Here is a 15,783-nt window from a genome sequence, read left to right as displayed (position 1 = left end):
CTAACATTGATGATAAAGTTTCCCTTCAAAGCTCATGCTATTTTGCAAGGAATGGCACATAAGTACTTTGAGCAAACTGAGTTGATGGCTGTTATATATTCCCCATGAAGTTCCACAAAGGGTATTGCCCTTTGTCATTTCCCTTCCTAACTCTAACCCTTATTCAAAATAAGCAAGAACAGGCTTTTATTATACTCAGCAGCTCTATGATATTTTTAAAGACAAAACATAGTATGTAATGGCTGCTGTTTTGGCAAATGTTAACTGTATTTTAACATGGGAAAAGTGCAATTATTCAAATAAAAGATTTTTAAAATAATAATATTGTGTTTATATACTGCTTTAAATTAGTCAAAGTGCAAATTTAATGGCAGAAGGATATATTTTAACTGCAGCAAAAGCTTTATTCACATATCTCAAAAATATGAAAATCATTCATATAAAACTGCAAAAGCTTTTAATAAAGATTATATGTTAAAATGAAAATACACCCAAAGGAAAACTTGGAAATAGGACAGAAAATGAGATAGATATGATCATTGTGTGTGACCCTATGAACTTTATGAAAAGTTTACAAAAGGCTTTTTATAGATTTACCTGTAATTTCTGAGGTGTCAAGCACCAAGAATGTACTTGTTGCTGTACTGGAGGATGTGACACTGTGTGGCCACTGCTCCAAGCATCTAAAGTGTTCTAAGGAAAACATTAAAATTAAAAAATGAAGATGAAAGGATTTATTAAAGCTGACCACTGCTTGTCAAGAATATTTCCTTTAAAACAAGAAAGAGACACTACTAGATAAAATTCAACCTCAGTTAATATAATAACCATGGGAGAAAAGTAAAAGATAATCAACTGTGATGAAGAATTAAATAAAACCAAATGGTGGACTTTGAGGTTCATCAAAATTGCTTTTAGTTCTTGAAATACTGTTAATGTAGATGATTAAGCATTTAAATATACACAAAGGTGATAGACAAAATGGCATGATTCTTTTCCTAACCTGTGGTATACTGCTCTTACAGCTACTACAATTTTCAACTATTCCTAACCCAGTGTCACCACTGTGGACATGGCAACTCTATTTGTCAATTTAAAGAATTATCTGAATAATGAAGTGATGCTCTGGGATGTCAGATTCTTATAACTAACTTGGGCCTTTATATGAGGATATATACCTTTGTTGGACTAGATGGTCTTTTCCTCTTGACTGGACTGGACAGGTCATCTACATGGCTAGAAGGTATCATGTGTAGTGGCAACTGCTGTGAAATAGGTGTTTGACTGAGGCCTAGTACAGGTTCAGTATTTTGATGAGGTTTACAAGCCTAGGATTCAAAGGAGGAAGAAAAAATATGGTTCTGTACATTTAGAAATGCTCCTTAACCCATATGTTTTTTTTACCAGCTGCACATTTTAAAAAGGACTGTGTGGCTATTCTGATCTCATTTATTGAAAACCAGTCTCCATTGCATCAAAGGAGCAGTGTGTACCTTTCATGGGCTTGGTTTTAAAACAAACAAACAAACAAACAAAAAGCCTGCTGCATTTTCTATGTGGAATGAAATCTTTCTGATAATTATGAAAATCCACAAAGGTTCTAAATTGGTACCCCCATATTTCCTCCAAATCACAGGGAACCTATTCTTAATCTCCCTTTGCTAATTAGTCTTGTTACCAGTACAGCAAAATACGCTTGACTACTACAGATTGATCGAAAAGAACGCTTAAAAAGCTGGGCACCTGCAGAATATAACCCAACTTCTCACCTGCTGTGCTGTGTTCATGGCACCCTGCCTGGAGGTAAGCTCTGCGGGGATTGGTAGGCTCCATGCCTCCTCAATACTAGGAAGTAATTTAGTTTTATTCTGTAGACTACCTTGTGGTAGGTTACACAACTGAGCCTAGGAAAAATTATGTAAAAGGTAAATTTAACACAAGCCTAATTTAGTAAGATCAAGTCCATGAAGTCTTCCTAAATTCTGTACTCTATTGTGTCTTAGAAAGAATAAATTTCAAATCTGGGGTTTCAGAAAGTGCTAGGGATAAAGAGGGTAACCAGGATATAAACCTTTGTGAGAATCAGAACAGAGTTGAGCTCCAATTTCAGAGATCTCATTAATACTTTGGTTCTGAAATTGCAAACAAGAGCAAAAGATAGTGTGTGTATCCTCTCACTAAATGCTATGATAAGTTAAAATGTAGACAACACAAAATATGCATAAATTATATTAAGATATAAAAAAACTAAATTACTTAAGAAATACCCACTTAAAATGAAAAAGAAAATGAAACTGCAAGCTATGTTATGTTTAGAATGTATATGGAAACAGATTGCAAACAAATTAATGAAACAATCACATATTACAACATCTATGTCCTTATCTTCCTCCTTCTCCCTACTTTAAGTCACTGTTAAACAGTGTCCTACGCCCAGAGGCAAGTTTTTTACCTGTAAATACTTTATCCGTGCTGCAAGTGCAGAGGTATTACTACAATTTTTGCTTCTGGTTGCATTTAAGTAGCATTTAATGGCATCCTGAGACTGATTGCAGGACTCATAGAGGGTGCCAAGATCCATCCAGGCTGCAGCATGGCCATGGTCCAATTGTACAGCACAGATATAGGCCTGTAATGCATCCATAGGTTGATTCTGCTGCTGATACAGCACACTGAAGAGAAAGATTGATACAAATACTGTTAATGGATGAAAAAATCTCATTCAGCTCCATGTGCCTCTAGAGCACCATAGGTTTAAAATGTCAATTTGCTATAATGAAGCACATGGAAGATCCTCAAACAGCGATTTAAACAGGAATTTGTACAACAGCAATGCTTAGTTACTTAGGTCTATGAGCCAGCGATAAAAATTATTACAAATGTTTAAATGCACAACATTTTAGACCTGAAAGCATATGTAGCAACCATGAAATACTCTTAAAAGAGTTCTTACTTGTATGTTTATATTATAAAATACCACAAATGTAATAAGCCATCTTCTTCAAATATAATGCATGTTGTTACATTGTTTCTCATTTAATTTCTTACCCTATAGAACACCATGTGTCTGCACTTGCTTCTGATTTATCAATAGACTGCCTATAAGATATAAAGGCATCCTGAACTTTGCCAATACTTGAAAAACACCTGAGGGAAAAGAAGATTGAGAGAAGTCTGTCTTTAGTCTCAGAAGATTAACAAACATATTGCAAAAAATCTACTGGATGGAATTTCATATACCCTGTTTATATTAAAACTTCAGGAGAAAAACTTCAAGATAAAATAGCTTTAAAAATGGTAAAAAATGCAACCTGTAACCACTTGTAGCATTTATTCAGCTGTTTACATAGTTGTCACTGTTAAGCAAAACATGAAAAGCCAGGATAAACTGCTGCAACAAAAACAAACCCTAAAACAACCAAAAATGGATCACTTCATTCAATCTTTTTATGTTTATTTTCCCCTTGGCTAAATGGAAAGAATCTGCTTTCCATCTCCATAACTGAGATCTAATGTAGATGGCAAACATGGACTTGGGTTCACGAGTTCCTTCAAACAAAAAGCATTCTGGATAAGAGTAATCTTTAACATTGAATAAAAAGAATTGTCTGAGTAGTTACTCCAAAAAGTTCTAGAATATTTTTGCTAAGCTAGAAGGATAAACTATTTCTGCAAACAGTATACTTTTCCAGTATAACCGCAAGCTTCTCAGATTTTTAAAACAGTACCTATACCTGTCTAGTTACTCCATTTTTTGAAGAACTGCTGAAAGAGATAGTATTTTTGGACTATTTATCAACTTCACATATTATTTTGGGAGATTTTATAAGACACAGGAAGAAGTAAAAAGTCTAGAAGAGGGTGGCATAATTTGTAAACTATATCAAGCAAAGAACACGGCTCAAGAACCACATACTGCAGTCTTCCAGGTGCATGATATTCCTTTTGCTTTCTGCAGCCCAAACAGGGAGGAAACAAAAGAGGATTATCAAGCCTGGATGTGCCAACAGAAATGAATGTTGGGCTTTGTTTGGCTTGGTAGATTCACAAATAACTAGACTTAGGCTAGAATGAAAGGAACATAATAGCAACAAGGAACTTAAGACTAGATTTTTAAAAATCCTAACCCTTTCTCTAAAAGCCCACATGTATACATTGTTAATGGTTTTACCAAAGTTATCTACTACAATTGTTATGGATAATCCTATATAGGCTACAAATTCAAAAGCCTTTTAGCAATGCAACACTTTTTCTTACAAACTTATTACCCTCAGATCAAAAACTGACGCTATGGCTTTCATGTTAAGAGTAAGTATTTGTTAAAGTATGCTTTTTCAAAGTATGCTTTTGCTGAACCGAAGTCTTTCAAAAAGCACTTTACTGCTTAAATATACTATTGATTTTACCTTCCAAGGAAATACCAAGACTGGCCAGAGTTGGGATCTGCCTCTAGAGACTTCTGGAGACACTGAATAGCATAGTTTTCCTTGGTGGCTTTATCTCCTAACTGATCCACTGTGTGATGCATCCAGCCTAAAAGGAGAGGGGAGGAAGTAAATATATGCATATGCACAGTGTGTGTGTGTGTGTGTGTGTGAGAGAGAGAGAGCGAGAGCGAGAGCGAGAGCGAGAGAGAGAGAGAATTTTAGTGAAAGATTGTTGCATTATTTTTAGAATGTATACTTCACACAAAATATATTCTAAAAATAATGCAATAAACATGTTTCATAAAACAAAATACAACCAATTTATAAAGTGAAGTCACTATGAAAGAACATAGCACACAGATATACTTTTCTCATACAGCTCAAAATTCAACACACAATAATGCTGCAGAATATCCTTGGAAGGATCTAATTGAATCAGTTGGACCAGTAATCCTGAATGTCCACTGTTTCCCACCTTAGCCACAGCCAGGAACTTAAAATCAGAATGTTGAGAACACTGTGACCCAGTTCACACACAGCAGTGGCAACATCATACATTAATTAATCATGAATTATTGTGGCATGTTTCATGACTTTTGAAAAATATTTAACCTCCAATTGGGCTGAACATGAACTGCAACCCATATACTGCCTTGCTTTGTTCAACATGACAGCTCATCATGGGTAATTATTTATATCCAACCTTTTTTCCTTTAAGGAATTCAAGGCGGCTTACATAATCAATAACTCTTTGAGGTAGATTAGGCTGAAAGCCAGTGACTGGCCAGCCTGAAGTTGCCTGGTGAGCTCTGTGGCCAAGAAAAGACTGGAATCTCTATTGCCTGGATTCCAGTCTAAGATTCTAATCAGTGAATTGCTGTGTCAGCTGAATCTAGACCATTTTCAGTCAGCCACCCCAAACAGTTATTTGTTATATTTATATCTTCCTTTTTACTTACAACAAACTCAAAGCAGCTTACATCATTCTCTTCCTCCTGCTTTCCATCTTATCCCCACAAGAACAACCTTGTGAAGTAGGTTGGGCTGAGAGTCTGACTGGCTCAGAGCCACCCAGTGGACTCTATGGCTGAGTGGGGACTAGAATGTAGATTACCTACGTCCCAGTCCCACACTCTTAACCAGGGGTCCTCTAACTTTTTCTAAAGGGGGTTAGTTGACAGGTGCCAGCAGTGGGCGCAGGCCACCAAGACGGTGCTGGCGGGGGCGCGAGCCGGTGAGGGGGCAGGGCGCAAGCACATGCATGTGAGGCGGGGATGGGGTGTGTGTGCAGGGCAAGGTGCCAGCTTGCTTGTGAGGAGATCGAGTCCAAAATAATCTCCTTGCGAGCCCACACGCATGGTGAGGTGCCGGCTTACTTGCAGGATCATTTTCTCTGAGCTCGTTCAAAATGACCTCCTTGCAAGCAAACCAGGCATCCGCACACACCCAGCGAGTGCAAAACCTGTGGAGCAGGCAGGTTAAATAGGCATGGCAGGCCTTAGATTGAGGACCCATGCTCTTAACTATACACCACACAGGCTCTCAATTTATGGCTTGTTCTAGGAGTTCATCCATAATGCTTGTTGGGTCATCTGAACCAAGGACAGCAATTTCATTCTGGCTTGCAGGTTACTGGCTAGGGAACCCCTTGTCAAATACAACACACCCACCCACCACTACTTGCAATCTTGCCCTTTCAATTGTCAGTAACAACCCCTTACTGATGTACAAGAGTTATTTTGCAATCGTTGTCAATACCTTGCTCCCATTTTTAAAAACTGACCTAAAATAGCACATTTGTGTTCATATTATTATTACTCATAATAATAGTTTGACTTTCCTTGTCCATTTCAGCTGTCAAAGGAAGCAAGAAGTGGAGTAGGTAACATACATGGAAAGTGACAAGGTAAGAATGCATAGTGTAATTAGCATACACTTGCCAGAGACCAATTGCCAAGTTGTCAATTGAAAAGCACCAGTAAAGTAGAGAAAATGGCAGCAATGGTTGTAAACTGCCCAGACAGCTTCAGCAATGGGGTGGTAGAGAAATGAAAGTAGTAATAATGCTAATCATGATGATGATGATGGGAGAACAACAGCTCCTATTTCTGCAATAGCTAGAGACTTGGGGAGTATTGATAGGTAAAAGGTACTGAGAACTGTCAGTTCAACACTTAAAATCAAAAGGATTACATTATTGGGTGATATTCTCTTCCACCACCACACGTATTTTTGGTGCACCTACATTCATCACTTCCCCCCCTCCTAGTGCTTTTCAATTTGACATCTAGATAACTGACCTGTAGCACCTGTTCATAAATTAACATATATGCAGCCTTGTCTTGTCGATCTGTTGTTACCTATTCCACTTCCTTGCACCCTGAGACAGCTGACACTGATCAAGGAAAGGAACAAGGCAAGACAACACACATCAGACAGCCTCAAGAGTACATATGTAAAATAATGACAAAAATAGCCAACAACATTAATTATTGATAATAATGCAATTCTCAGGAATGGAAAAAGATACTGAAATAATTAACTGAAATTCAACTTTTTTGAGTTCTCATGGTCACTGGAAGAAAGTAGCAATTGGAACAGGAGAATGGAGGCAACATAGGTTCTGATGTGAAGAACATTGGATTGTTGGCTGGAGAACCAATGAAGGTGATAAGGAGAGAAAGAACAAGCCACAGTGAGCTCAATCATTTGTTCAGCTCATAGTGACTAAGTTCACATGCCATGCTAAGCTGCTATGTGTACAAAGCCACAGAAGCTTATTGTGTTGTTTGAAACTTGGTAACCTATAAGCCATGATTTATAAACCATTACAACAAGCCATGGTTTACTGTAGGGTTTGCTTGACTCTCCATGATTTTGCATGTTGTCCAAACCTGACTGTCTCAACAAGTCATTGTCAAAGCCTGTAAAGTTGCTTGGCAAGAGTGGCAAAAAGGCTTGTCACTCTGGCCAAGGGATAGTGGGTGACTGCCATTGCCTGCTACCTCGGAGGTATCATAGCGGCACATGGAAGTAGCTAGCAATAGTTCCTTCTTCTTGATGTGATCGCAAGCACTTGCTGCAGCTTGACTTTTAAAAAAATGCTTTTTTAATATCATGACAACTTATGCTGTATGAATACACTAATTATAGATTTACCTACAAATATACATTAACTGGTTTACACATCACAGTAAGTTATGACATACTGTAGGGTGATGTAGCATGGCATTTGAACCTTCTGGAGATTCTGTTATGGGCTGTTTTTCATAAATGAGCAACCCTGAAAACTCAAGGCTTGCAGTATTGCTGTTTAGGGTGGCTTGTTCTCAGGATGGTTGTCATAACATCTGACAAAATGTTATGCGAAGGGAATTTGACAGTGGCATTTCTAGATATGCAAAGGGCATACTGATGTACTTACTTGTAGCTTCTTTACTAGCAGCTGTCTTGCTGATACAACATAAGACTGTCCTATGAATTTTCATAAAGGACAGATGTTTACAAATCTAATTTACATATATTTTAAGGACTGATCCCCCTCCCCAGGGAAATTACCAATCCCATTTGCACAAGTTTGAAGAAATCCCAAGGGGAAAAAATTGCCAAAGTTAAAATTGTTCAGAAAAAGGTTGGCAATTAAAGTACACAGGACGCTTCCCTCCGTTGGAAATACAAAGTTTTAAGATTTTTGCTTTGCATATCGTTGATTTGCCAGCTATCTAGTGACTGGATGGATGAGGGAGCACTTGGCCATGAGGGTTTGTGCCACCAAACTAAAACATAACCATACCTGTTGGGAGTAATGTGGTTTGCTCAATGAACAACTAACTCACAATGATTTATTCTCAGGGTGGTTTAGCATGGCATGTGAACTCACCTAATTAATAGTTAAGTGTTGGCTGTTTAATTCACGATGTAACTACATGCAATCTTACACTGCCTATCTTTTCCTCTATCTAATAGAATTCCAAGTATTTTGTGCACATATGATTCCTAGATCTCCATCCTGAACAACTGCTAGTTCAAAACCTGTTATAGTTAAACATTCACTTTCTGTGATACTTTCCTTACTGTTAAGAAATTCTTACATCTGGTTTCCTTTGTATATGATGGAGCCAAATTTCTACAACTTACAAAAGTTCAGGTTGTTTATACATAAGATCAACATGACCAAATAAATGTGGTTGGCATTCCAAACCAGTACTGCTACAACTCTCGTGTGATCAATGATATCACAAGCTCAATACGACAACAATATGATGTGGCTGAAAAAAGGGCAAATGCTATTTTAGGCTGCATTAATAGAAGTATCACTTCCAATCACATGACGTACTAGTTCCCCTTTACTCAGCACTGGTTAGGCCTCATCTGGAGTACTGTGTGCACTTCTGGGCACTGGGCTCCCCAGCTTAAGAAAGGTGCAGACAAACTGGAAAGGGTTCAGAGGAGGACAACAAGGATGATCCAGGAAACAAATCCCTATAAGGAGAGATTGAAAGAACTGGGCACATTTAGCCTCCAGAAGAGAAGACCGAGGAGAGAAATGATGGCATTTGAAAGGCTGTCACAAAGAGGAAGGTCAGGATTTCTTCTCAATCAAGTAAAGAGATACTGGAAGAACGGGGAATGTTTAGCTTAGAGAAAACTGAGAGAAGATGCACTCTCACAAGTACTTGAAAAGTTGTCACAAAGAGGAAAGTCAGTTATCCCACAGTGCACAATATGGATTAATGGGCTTAAGTTACAGGAAGCCAGATTCCAGCTGAACATCAGGAAGAACATCCTGACTGTTAGAGCAGGACAACAATGGAACCAATCACCTAGGCAGCTTGTGGGCTCTCCCACACTAGGGGCATTCAAGATGCAACTGGACAGCCATCTGAGTGGGATGGTTTAACCTGGTGTTCTGGACAGAGCAGGGGTTTGGACCTGGTAGTCTTCTGGCCCTTTCCAACTCTACTATTATATGAGTCTACATGCTCTACACAGAATTTGTCACAGCCTAGAAGCTGTGTGTGTTCTTAAATATGATACTCTTTGTGCTGCTGCACTAGCTTACTTCAATAGAGGAAAACCTATGCTGCTTTCAACTAAAATAAAGGTAAACGAAAAGGTTTCCCCTTGACATTAAGTCCAGTCGTGCCTGACTCTAGGGGGTGGTGCTCATCTCCGTTTCCTAGCCGAAGGAGACAGCATTTGTCTGCAGTCATGTGGCAGGCGTGACTAAACACCGAAGTGCACGGAACGCTGTTACCTGCCCACCGAAGTGGTACCTTTTTATCTACTTGCATTTGCATGCTTTAGAACTGCAAGGTTGGCAGGAGCTGGGACAGAGTATGGGAGCTTACCCCGTTGTGCAGATTCTAACAGGTGACGTTTCAATCAACCAGCCCAGCAGCACAGTGGTTTAAACCACTGTGCCACCTGCAGTCCCTCAACTAAAATAGCATGACACGCATTTGTGAAAAGATGTAAAGAAGTGCCTACAGAAGTAGATGTTCCTTAGAAGGAACAGCTTTATCCTATGCTAACTGCTGCAGCTGAAGCTGCATCTGTATGGCAGTTCTGCTCATTAAGGATTTGGCAGTACTGTGGACCAGGTAAAGAAGCTTCATGCCATACTTTAGCTACTGCCAGCCACCAAGCTGTCATAGCTGAAGGCAGCCTCACCCAACCCAAGACTTGGCAGACTTGGAAAACAGATGGAAAAGGCTCAGTTCCACCAGCCAGCCACCAAACTCCTGTTAGCCCTACTCAGCTATGATCTAAAGGCATGGAGGCAAGTAGGAATAGCTACAGTTGCTCTGGACAATGCCTATTTAACTTGGGGTGGGGGAGGATATATTTTAGATACTACTATGCTTTGTAAATTTTTTGCTATATTTTACCTCTGAATTTCTGAATTTTGCCATGCAGATAGCCATGAGGGTTATGCACCTGCTGATATACCAGTCTGAGATCCTGATGGACAGGTTTGTCAGTGAGAGCAACACTGTTTGTAAAGATAGCATACCATACTGGCTAACTAGATGTGCATATGGAAGGTGGTCAGGGCTCCGCAGACATTGTGGTCATTCCAATATGAGGAACATATGGATGAACCACACTTGTAAGGGTCACATTTGGAGTCTTGCGAAGGGAACCAGTGCTGAAGTTGCAGCCATAGGTCTGAGCAGCTTTTGTATTCTTTGGGCTCTAACAGCTGCTCTGGTGCTGAGCCTGGCTGCCATTTCAATCAGCATGGATATAGGGGGCAGCTGAGAACCCAAAGAGGAGTGCAGCGAATTGAAACATGCCATCCCCAATCTGGAAGTGTAGGAAGTATCTATAACTGTGGTCTATGGTAATGTGGAAGTAGGCTTTTTTCAGGTCAATTGTGGCAGTATTCTTCTTGTAGGAGAGGTAGGATGTTATGGAGTGTGACCATCCTGAACTTCCTTCGTGTGATAGATTGATGACTCTGAGGTACAGAATCAGTCTGAGTTCCCTCTCTTGTTTTGGTACCACAATGTAGTGAGAATAGAAGGTTTGGAAAAGGTTGAAATGAAGGACTTTCAGTTTGGTTCCCTTGGCAAGTAGTGAATCGAACTTCATCAGCAGCATTGGATACTTTATGGTACTGAGAGGTGGGAGGGCCTCAAACTTGATCCAGTAGCCTCTCACCACAATGGATAAGACACAGCAGTCAGATGTTACTGCTTCCCATGCAGGAAGGAACAGAGAGAGAGATCTGTTGAAACTGGTGGCAGGGAGGGGCTTGCTGACAAGGGCAGTCAGCAATGGTCTTTGTCCCCCTCTGGGCACATTTGTGCTTGCTTGAAGTGCACTGCAGTGTCCCCAGAGGCTGCCTGGAACCTAGGGGTAAACTTGGCATAGGCGTGGTGCTGACATGGAAGTTGCCCCCCCTCCAACCCCCCCCCCACCTGTGAGGTCTGGTGGATGACTGCTGGAAATCCATCCTATTTGCCATTGTCCTGGCCTTCTACAAAGAGTCAATGTATTGAAAAGACCCTCCTTGTCAAAGGGGAAGTCCTCAATGAGGGAGTGGGTCTTCTGAGGCATAGCCAGGCATGCCTCCTGATTGCCTTAGCATCTATCATTTACCTGGCACCACAGTCAATACAGTGTCTTCCTGCAGTGATCTGCTGATGAGCCAGCTTTGTGGCCTCTGAAAGGAAGGCAGTTCCCTTCAGTTGTCAGGGAGGCAGTTGCACAGAACCCATTCTGTCCCATAGAAACAGTTGGTAGTGGGTCATGCTGGCTTAGTAGTTAAGTAGTTAAGGCAGTTGAAAAGGAACTGAGGGAATGGGTGGGAGGACCAGGAAAGGGAGGGGCTCCTGACTGTAAAATCTTCCCAACAACAGGCTCCATGCAGGTGCAAAGCCCGTACAAATAATGCACAGAGACCATGAAGAAGAACCACTATAAAAATGAAAATAAAAGGATGCAATTCAATTTTAATGTTTACTAGTTTGGGCACTAACTTCATTTTGAAAGTTTCACAGAAAATTGAGGTAATGTAGATGGTAACAAATACAAGCAAAAATTTTATTCTGAAGGCAAGCTTGCACAGTGGAACACTAGGTCTATGGACTACTGAATTACAACTATGACCTATCAATCCAAACGGCAGTAGAAAAGCATGAAAGATAATTCACATTTCCATTTTTCTTCCCCAGTGCTTTCACATACCTAACTGTTGTAATACAGTTGCTTTCACTTGTGCAGGAAGATTTTCAGTCTGCAAAAGTTGTTCATATTCCTTCTTTGCCAGGTGATATTTCCTCTAAAACAGAGCAAGGTTTATAGCTGTTAGAACATTTTACTGAAAACTGGATGCATGTTATGGTTAAGAACAAAACATGAGTGAATGTTGATGACAACCTACACCTGGCAGTAAAAATACTGTTTTCACTGATAAATATAATATATAGCATCAATATAATACTGAGATAAAAGAACAGTCAATGTGGACTTTGCATAATGAATACATACTGTAGTACTGGACTGTCATTTCTCTGTAATTCCGATAAATGTAATACTTTACTGTAAATCTAATGCATTTAATATCCTTTACAGTGCTAGTGAAGGCTGTATCTGTCTAAAAAAGTTAGAATATCCATACACAACTTTAAAATTGAAGGGTTATATTAATATATATTGATAAAGAATTAAAATATATTGAGAAGGGTGTATCAGTGTTGCTCTTTAAAAAAGTTAGCAGAGGTAATGACATTCAGCAGTATTACTTGCCAATTAAGTAACCTTGGAAACATTGTTTCTTTCTGCCTCTCAGAGTCTACACTGTAGAATAAGATTATGTATAGCATGGAGAAACTGATGGAAAAATATGTTTCAACATGGTATGTAAGGATTAAGTCTGCAACAGTGCAGAAATTAGAAAAGACCTTTCAAAGTAAAGACTGAAAGCATCTTCCAATGTCCAAATAGATTTAAATATCTACTGAGATAAAACACACTGGGCTGGATCTAGACCCTATCACAGACACTGTAATCTTATAGAAAGATTCAGCCTAAGATATAGAAGATGCTAATAAGAGACTGGGTGCTGTTCAGGCAGTGCAGTGACAGAACAGTGAGATTCTACCTCTGCCTGGCTTCTTAGTGGGGAACAGGCTGGAGGAGTCTGACATTCTTTACCAGCTGCAAGATTCAACTCTGAGCAATATTCCTACAGCTCAGGAGGCTAGTAGCCATTCTGGGGGAAATAAGCAGGCCAGAGACTAAGCTGAGGAATGGGGGAGGGGGGTTCTAGCTTGTCCCTTTGTGAACTGAGCTGTCTACAGAGAATGGAGGAGAGACGCCCACTTAAGCATGGTTCATAATTACAGACAGTTTGCCTGCAAGGATAGGCGAACTGGCAAAGATGTTTAGACATGACATATGTTTTAGGGCAGCTGCACAGCTCAGGGAGCTTGGTGGATACATCACCTTTGGTACCAGAAAACGCTCTTGCTCCAGCTATACTTGAACCTTGATCTTTTGCCTTGTCTCAATTTCAGTGTTTGTGGAACCTTGTCTTAGAAATTATTCCTGAGCCCAGTAGTCTTGTACATCTAGAAACCACTGCATTTGAAAGTCTGCCTTAAGACTACACTGCTGGTCTTCAAACTCCTGCTTCAAGTTTATCTGGATTGTGTCTTGGAACTTAATTTAGAGTGCTGCCTGTGCTCTTAACTGAATTTCTTTATTTTTATATTCCACCTTTTTTCCTTCCGAGATACTCATCAAGATACTCATACATAATTCTCAGTCCCATGCTTTTAACCACCACGCCACACTGGCTCTCTTATTATATTCATGTTCCACACAACCCTGCACCTTATAAGAAGTCCACAGCAGTTTACATGGCACTTTCTCACATAAGAACCCTGTGAAGTAGGTTAAGCTAAGAGTCCATGTCAACTTCATGGCTGAGTGGGGAATAGAACTGGAATCTCCTGAATCCCAGCTAACGCTCAAATAGCTATGCCACACTGGTATTCTGACATACACTGATTTTGCCCATAATCAGATAGTTTATCAGCTGTTACTATAAAAGTCACTAACAATGCCATTTCACTAATGCAAATTGCATTGCACTAGACTAAGGAACCCCAATATAACATCAGTAACATTACTTTGTGCACTGGATTTTCTGGGGAGTTTTATCGCACATGCTTACAGCATTGGCTCTGTGCTAAAAGTCCTTTATGTTAGTTTATTTATTTCATTTATTTATTTCACTCCATTCTATGCTGCCTCATAACCCGAAGGTTCTCTGGGTGGCTTGCTTAGCACAATTTGTGTTAGTGGAATAACAATACTGGATGCTGACCATCATTGTATGTGCATATAGAAATGAATCCAATCTAGAGTGCTTCTAAGGTGGCATTTTGGAGCAACGATTGGTATATGTAAAACTTGCATTATTATTTCAAATGAAAAATACGCAAAAGCTATATAGGCTTTCTATACAGATTATATACATGTTTAATTGACATTGTAAAGAAATTGTACTTTTCCACCCCCACTGTCTGTACAAAGCCATCCAACAAAGCTTTTCCAGGAAGTCCTATTATGATCTGGTACACAAAAACAAGAGGACCTTTTGACTGGCCATTGTAACCAATTTGTAACACTTCATGGATAAATTTGGTTGTATCCATGCTGACTTCAATACCCTAGCTGATATGGGTCTTGCAGATGTGACAATCCCTGTGTCTAGCTAAAATCAACATTTTTCACTTTGTACAACCAAGGATGGGGTCAGAATCCTTGAAGTTTATAAAACCAGCGGGAGTGTGGTGGGGGGACTGGCCTACTGGATAAGAACATCTCATATGACTTCATCTTTCTTAAAAACAATGGTGGTATGAACTCTGTTTTTAAGAAAGCCTGTATTGGATAATGTCCAGCAGGTCTCCAATATTCGCCCCTTAGGTAAGGTGCTAGGACATGCAGTGGTTTTGGGAACCGGAGGAGAATATCTCTGTTGCTTCTGCTTGAACTTTATGCAGTGTTTGATATGGCATCCCTTGGTGGGGGGATGATGTGCTTGAGAAGGGACTGGGAAGCATTGTAGTCAGTGCTTCTGAGCCTTTTGAAAGGGCAATTTCAGAAGGTGTTGCTGGGAGATTCCGATAGCATGACTGTTCTATTTATCTCCCATGAATACACAAAACTGCTGGGAGAGATTATCTGTGGCTTTGGAGTTCACTGCATCAGTATGCAAATGATACACAACTGTGTCTCCAAACTGCTCAGATACTTTAGCAGGTTAAGAATTTTGCAGCCAGGCTAACAACTGGGGTCAGTTACAGGTGGCAAGTGACTCCCTTGTTACAACAGCTGTACAGGTCCATTTCCATGTACAATACAAGGTCTCTATTAACGATAAAACCCTATTCAGCTTGGGGACCAAGCAAACTGAAAGTCTTGAAAGGCTTTCTCCCATACAAACCTGCCTGGGTTTCAAGATATTTAGGAGAGACCCTTCTTTCAGTACTACCACCTTCAGAGATGTCTTTGGTGGTGACACATGAGGGACAATGTTCTTGGAGGCAGCTCCTAAGCAAGCAGCTCCCTGCAGAGGGAGGCTAGGTGGCTTCCTCTTTATTGCAGGAGGCAAATACATTTTTATTCAAGCACATCTTTGACAACAGAAGTGATTGCTTAGGTAAGGTGCTATTTTAATTCTGTTACTGTTATGTATTTAACCATGCTTTTAATGTATCTGTTTTATTTTTATCAGGTTTTTTATTCATCTATGATTGTAAGCTGTCTTCAGTGCCACTTTCTTGGTAGAAAGGTATGATACGGATCATAGAAACAATAGATCATATGAAACAGA

General features: G+C 39.8%; 1 protein-coding gene across 3 annotated transcripts in view; it reads right to left on the bottom strand.

Annotated features, from left to right (window-relative positions):
- Positions 1 to 15,783, bottom strand: part of KDM6A (lysine demethylase 6A) — a 139,648-nt gene that overhangs the window by 45,990 nt on the left and 77,875 nt on the right. For 2 of the 3 annotated variants that reach the window (XM_044442763.1, XM_044442765.1), the window contains exons 9-15: positions 12,123 to 12,216; positions 4,407 to 4,533; positions 3,049 to 3,147; positions 2,453 to 2,672; positions 1,770 to 1,904; positions 1,179 to 1,328; positions 598 to 693 (exon numbers count right to left, since the gene is read on the bottom strand). In XM_044442763.1, the coding sequence (XP_044298698.1) occupies positions 598 to 693; positions 1,179 to 1,328; positions 1,770 to 1,904; positions 2,453 to 2,672; positions 3,049 to 3,147; positions 4,407 to 4,533; positions 12,123 to 12,216 (921 nt within the window). The remainder of the gene's footprint in view (positions 1 to 597; positions 694 to 1,178; positions 1,329 to 1,769; positions 1,905 to 2,452; positions 2,673 to 3,048; positions 3,148 to 4,406; positions 4,534 to 12,122; positions 12,217 to 15,783) is intronic. The other variant, XM_044442764.1, reaches the window with a different exon arrangement.

The sequence above is a fragment of the Varanus komodoensis genome, unplaced genomic scaffold, assembly GCF_004798865.1.
Source record: "Varanus komodoensis strain SLA01 unplaced genomic scaffold, ASM479886v1 scaffold4, whole genome shotgun sequence".
Taxonomy (NCBI): domain Eukaryota; kingdom Metazoa; phylum Chordata; class Lepidosauria; order Squamata; family Varanidae; genus Varanus; species Varanus komodoensis.
Note: the sequence above shows the minus strand (reverse complement) of the source record. Positions and strands in the feature narration are given on the sequence as shown.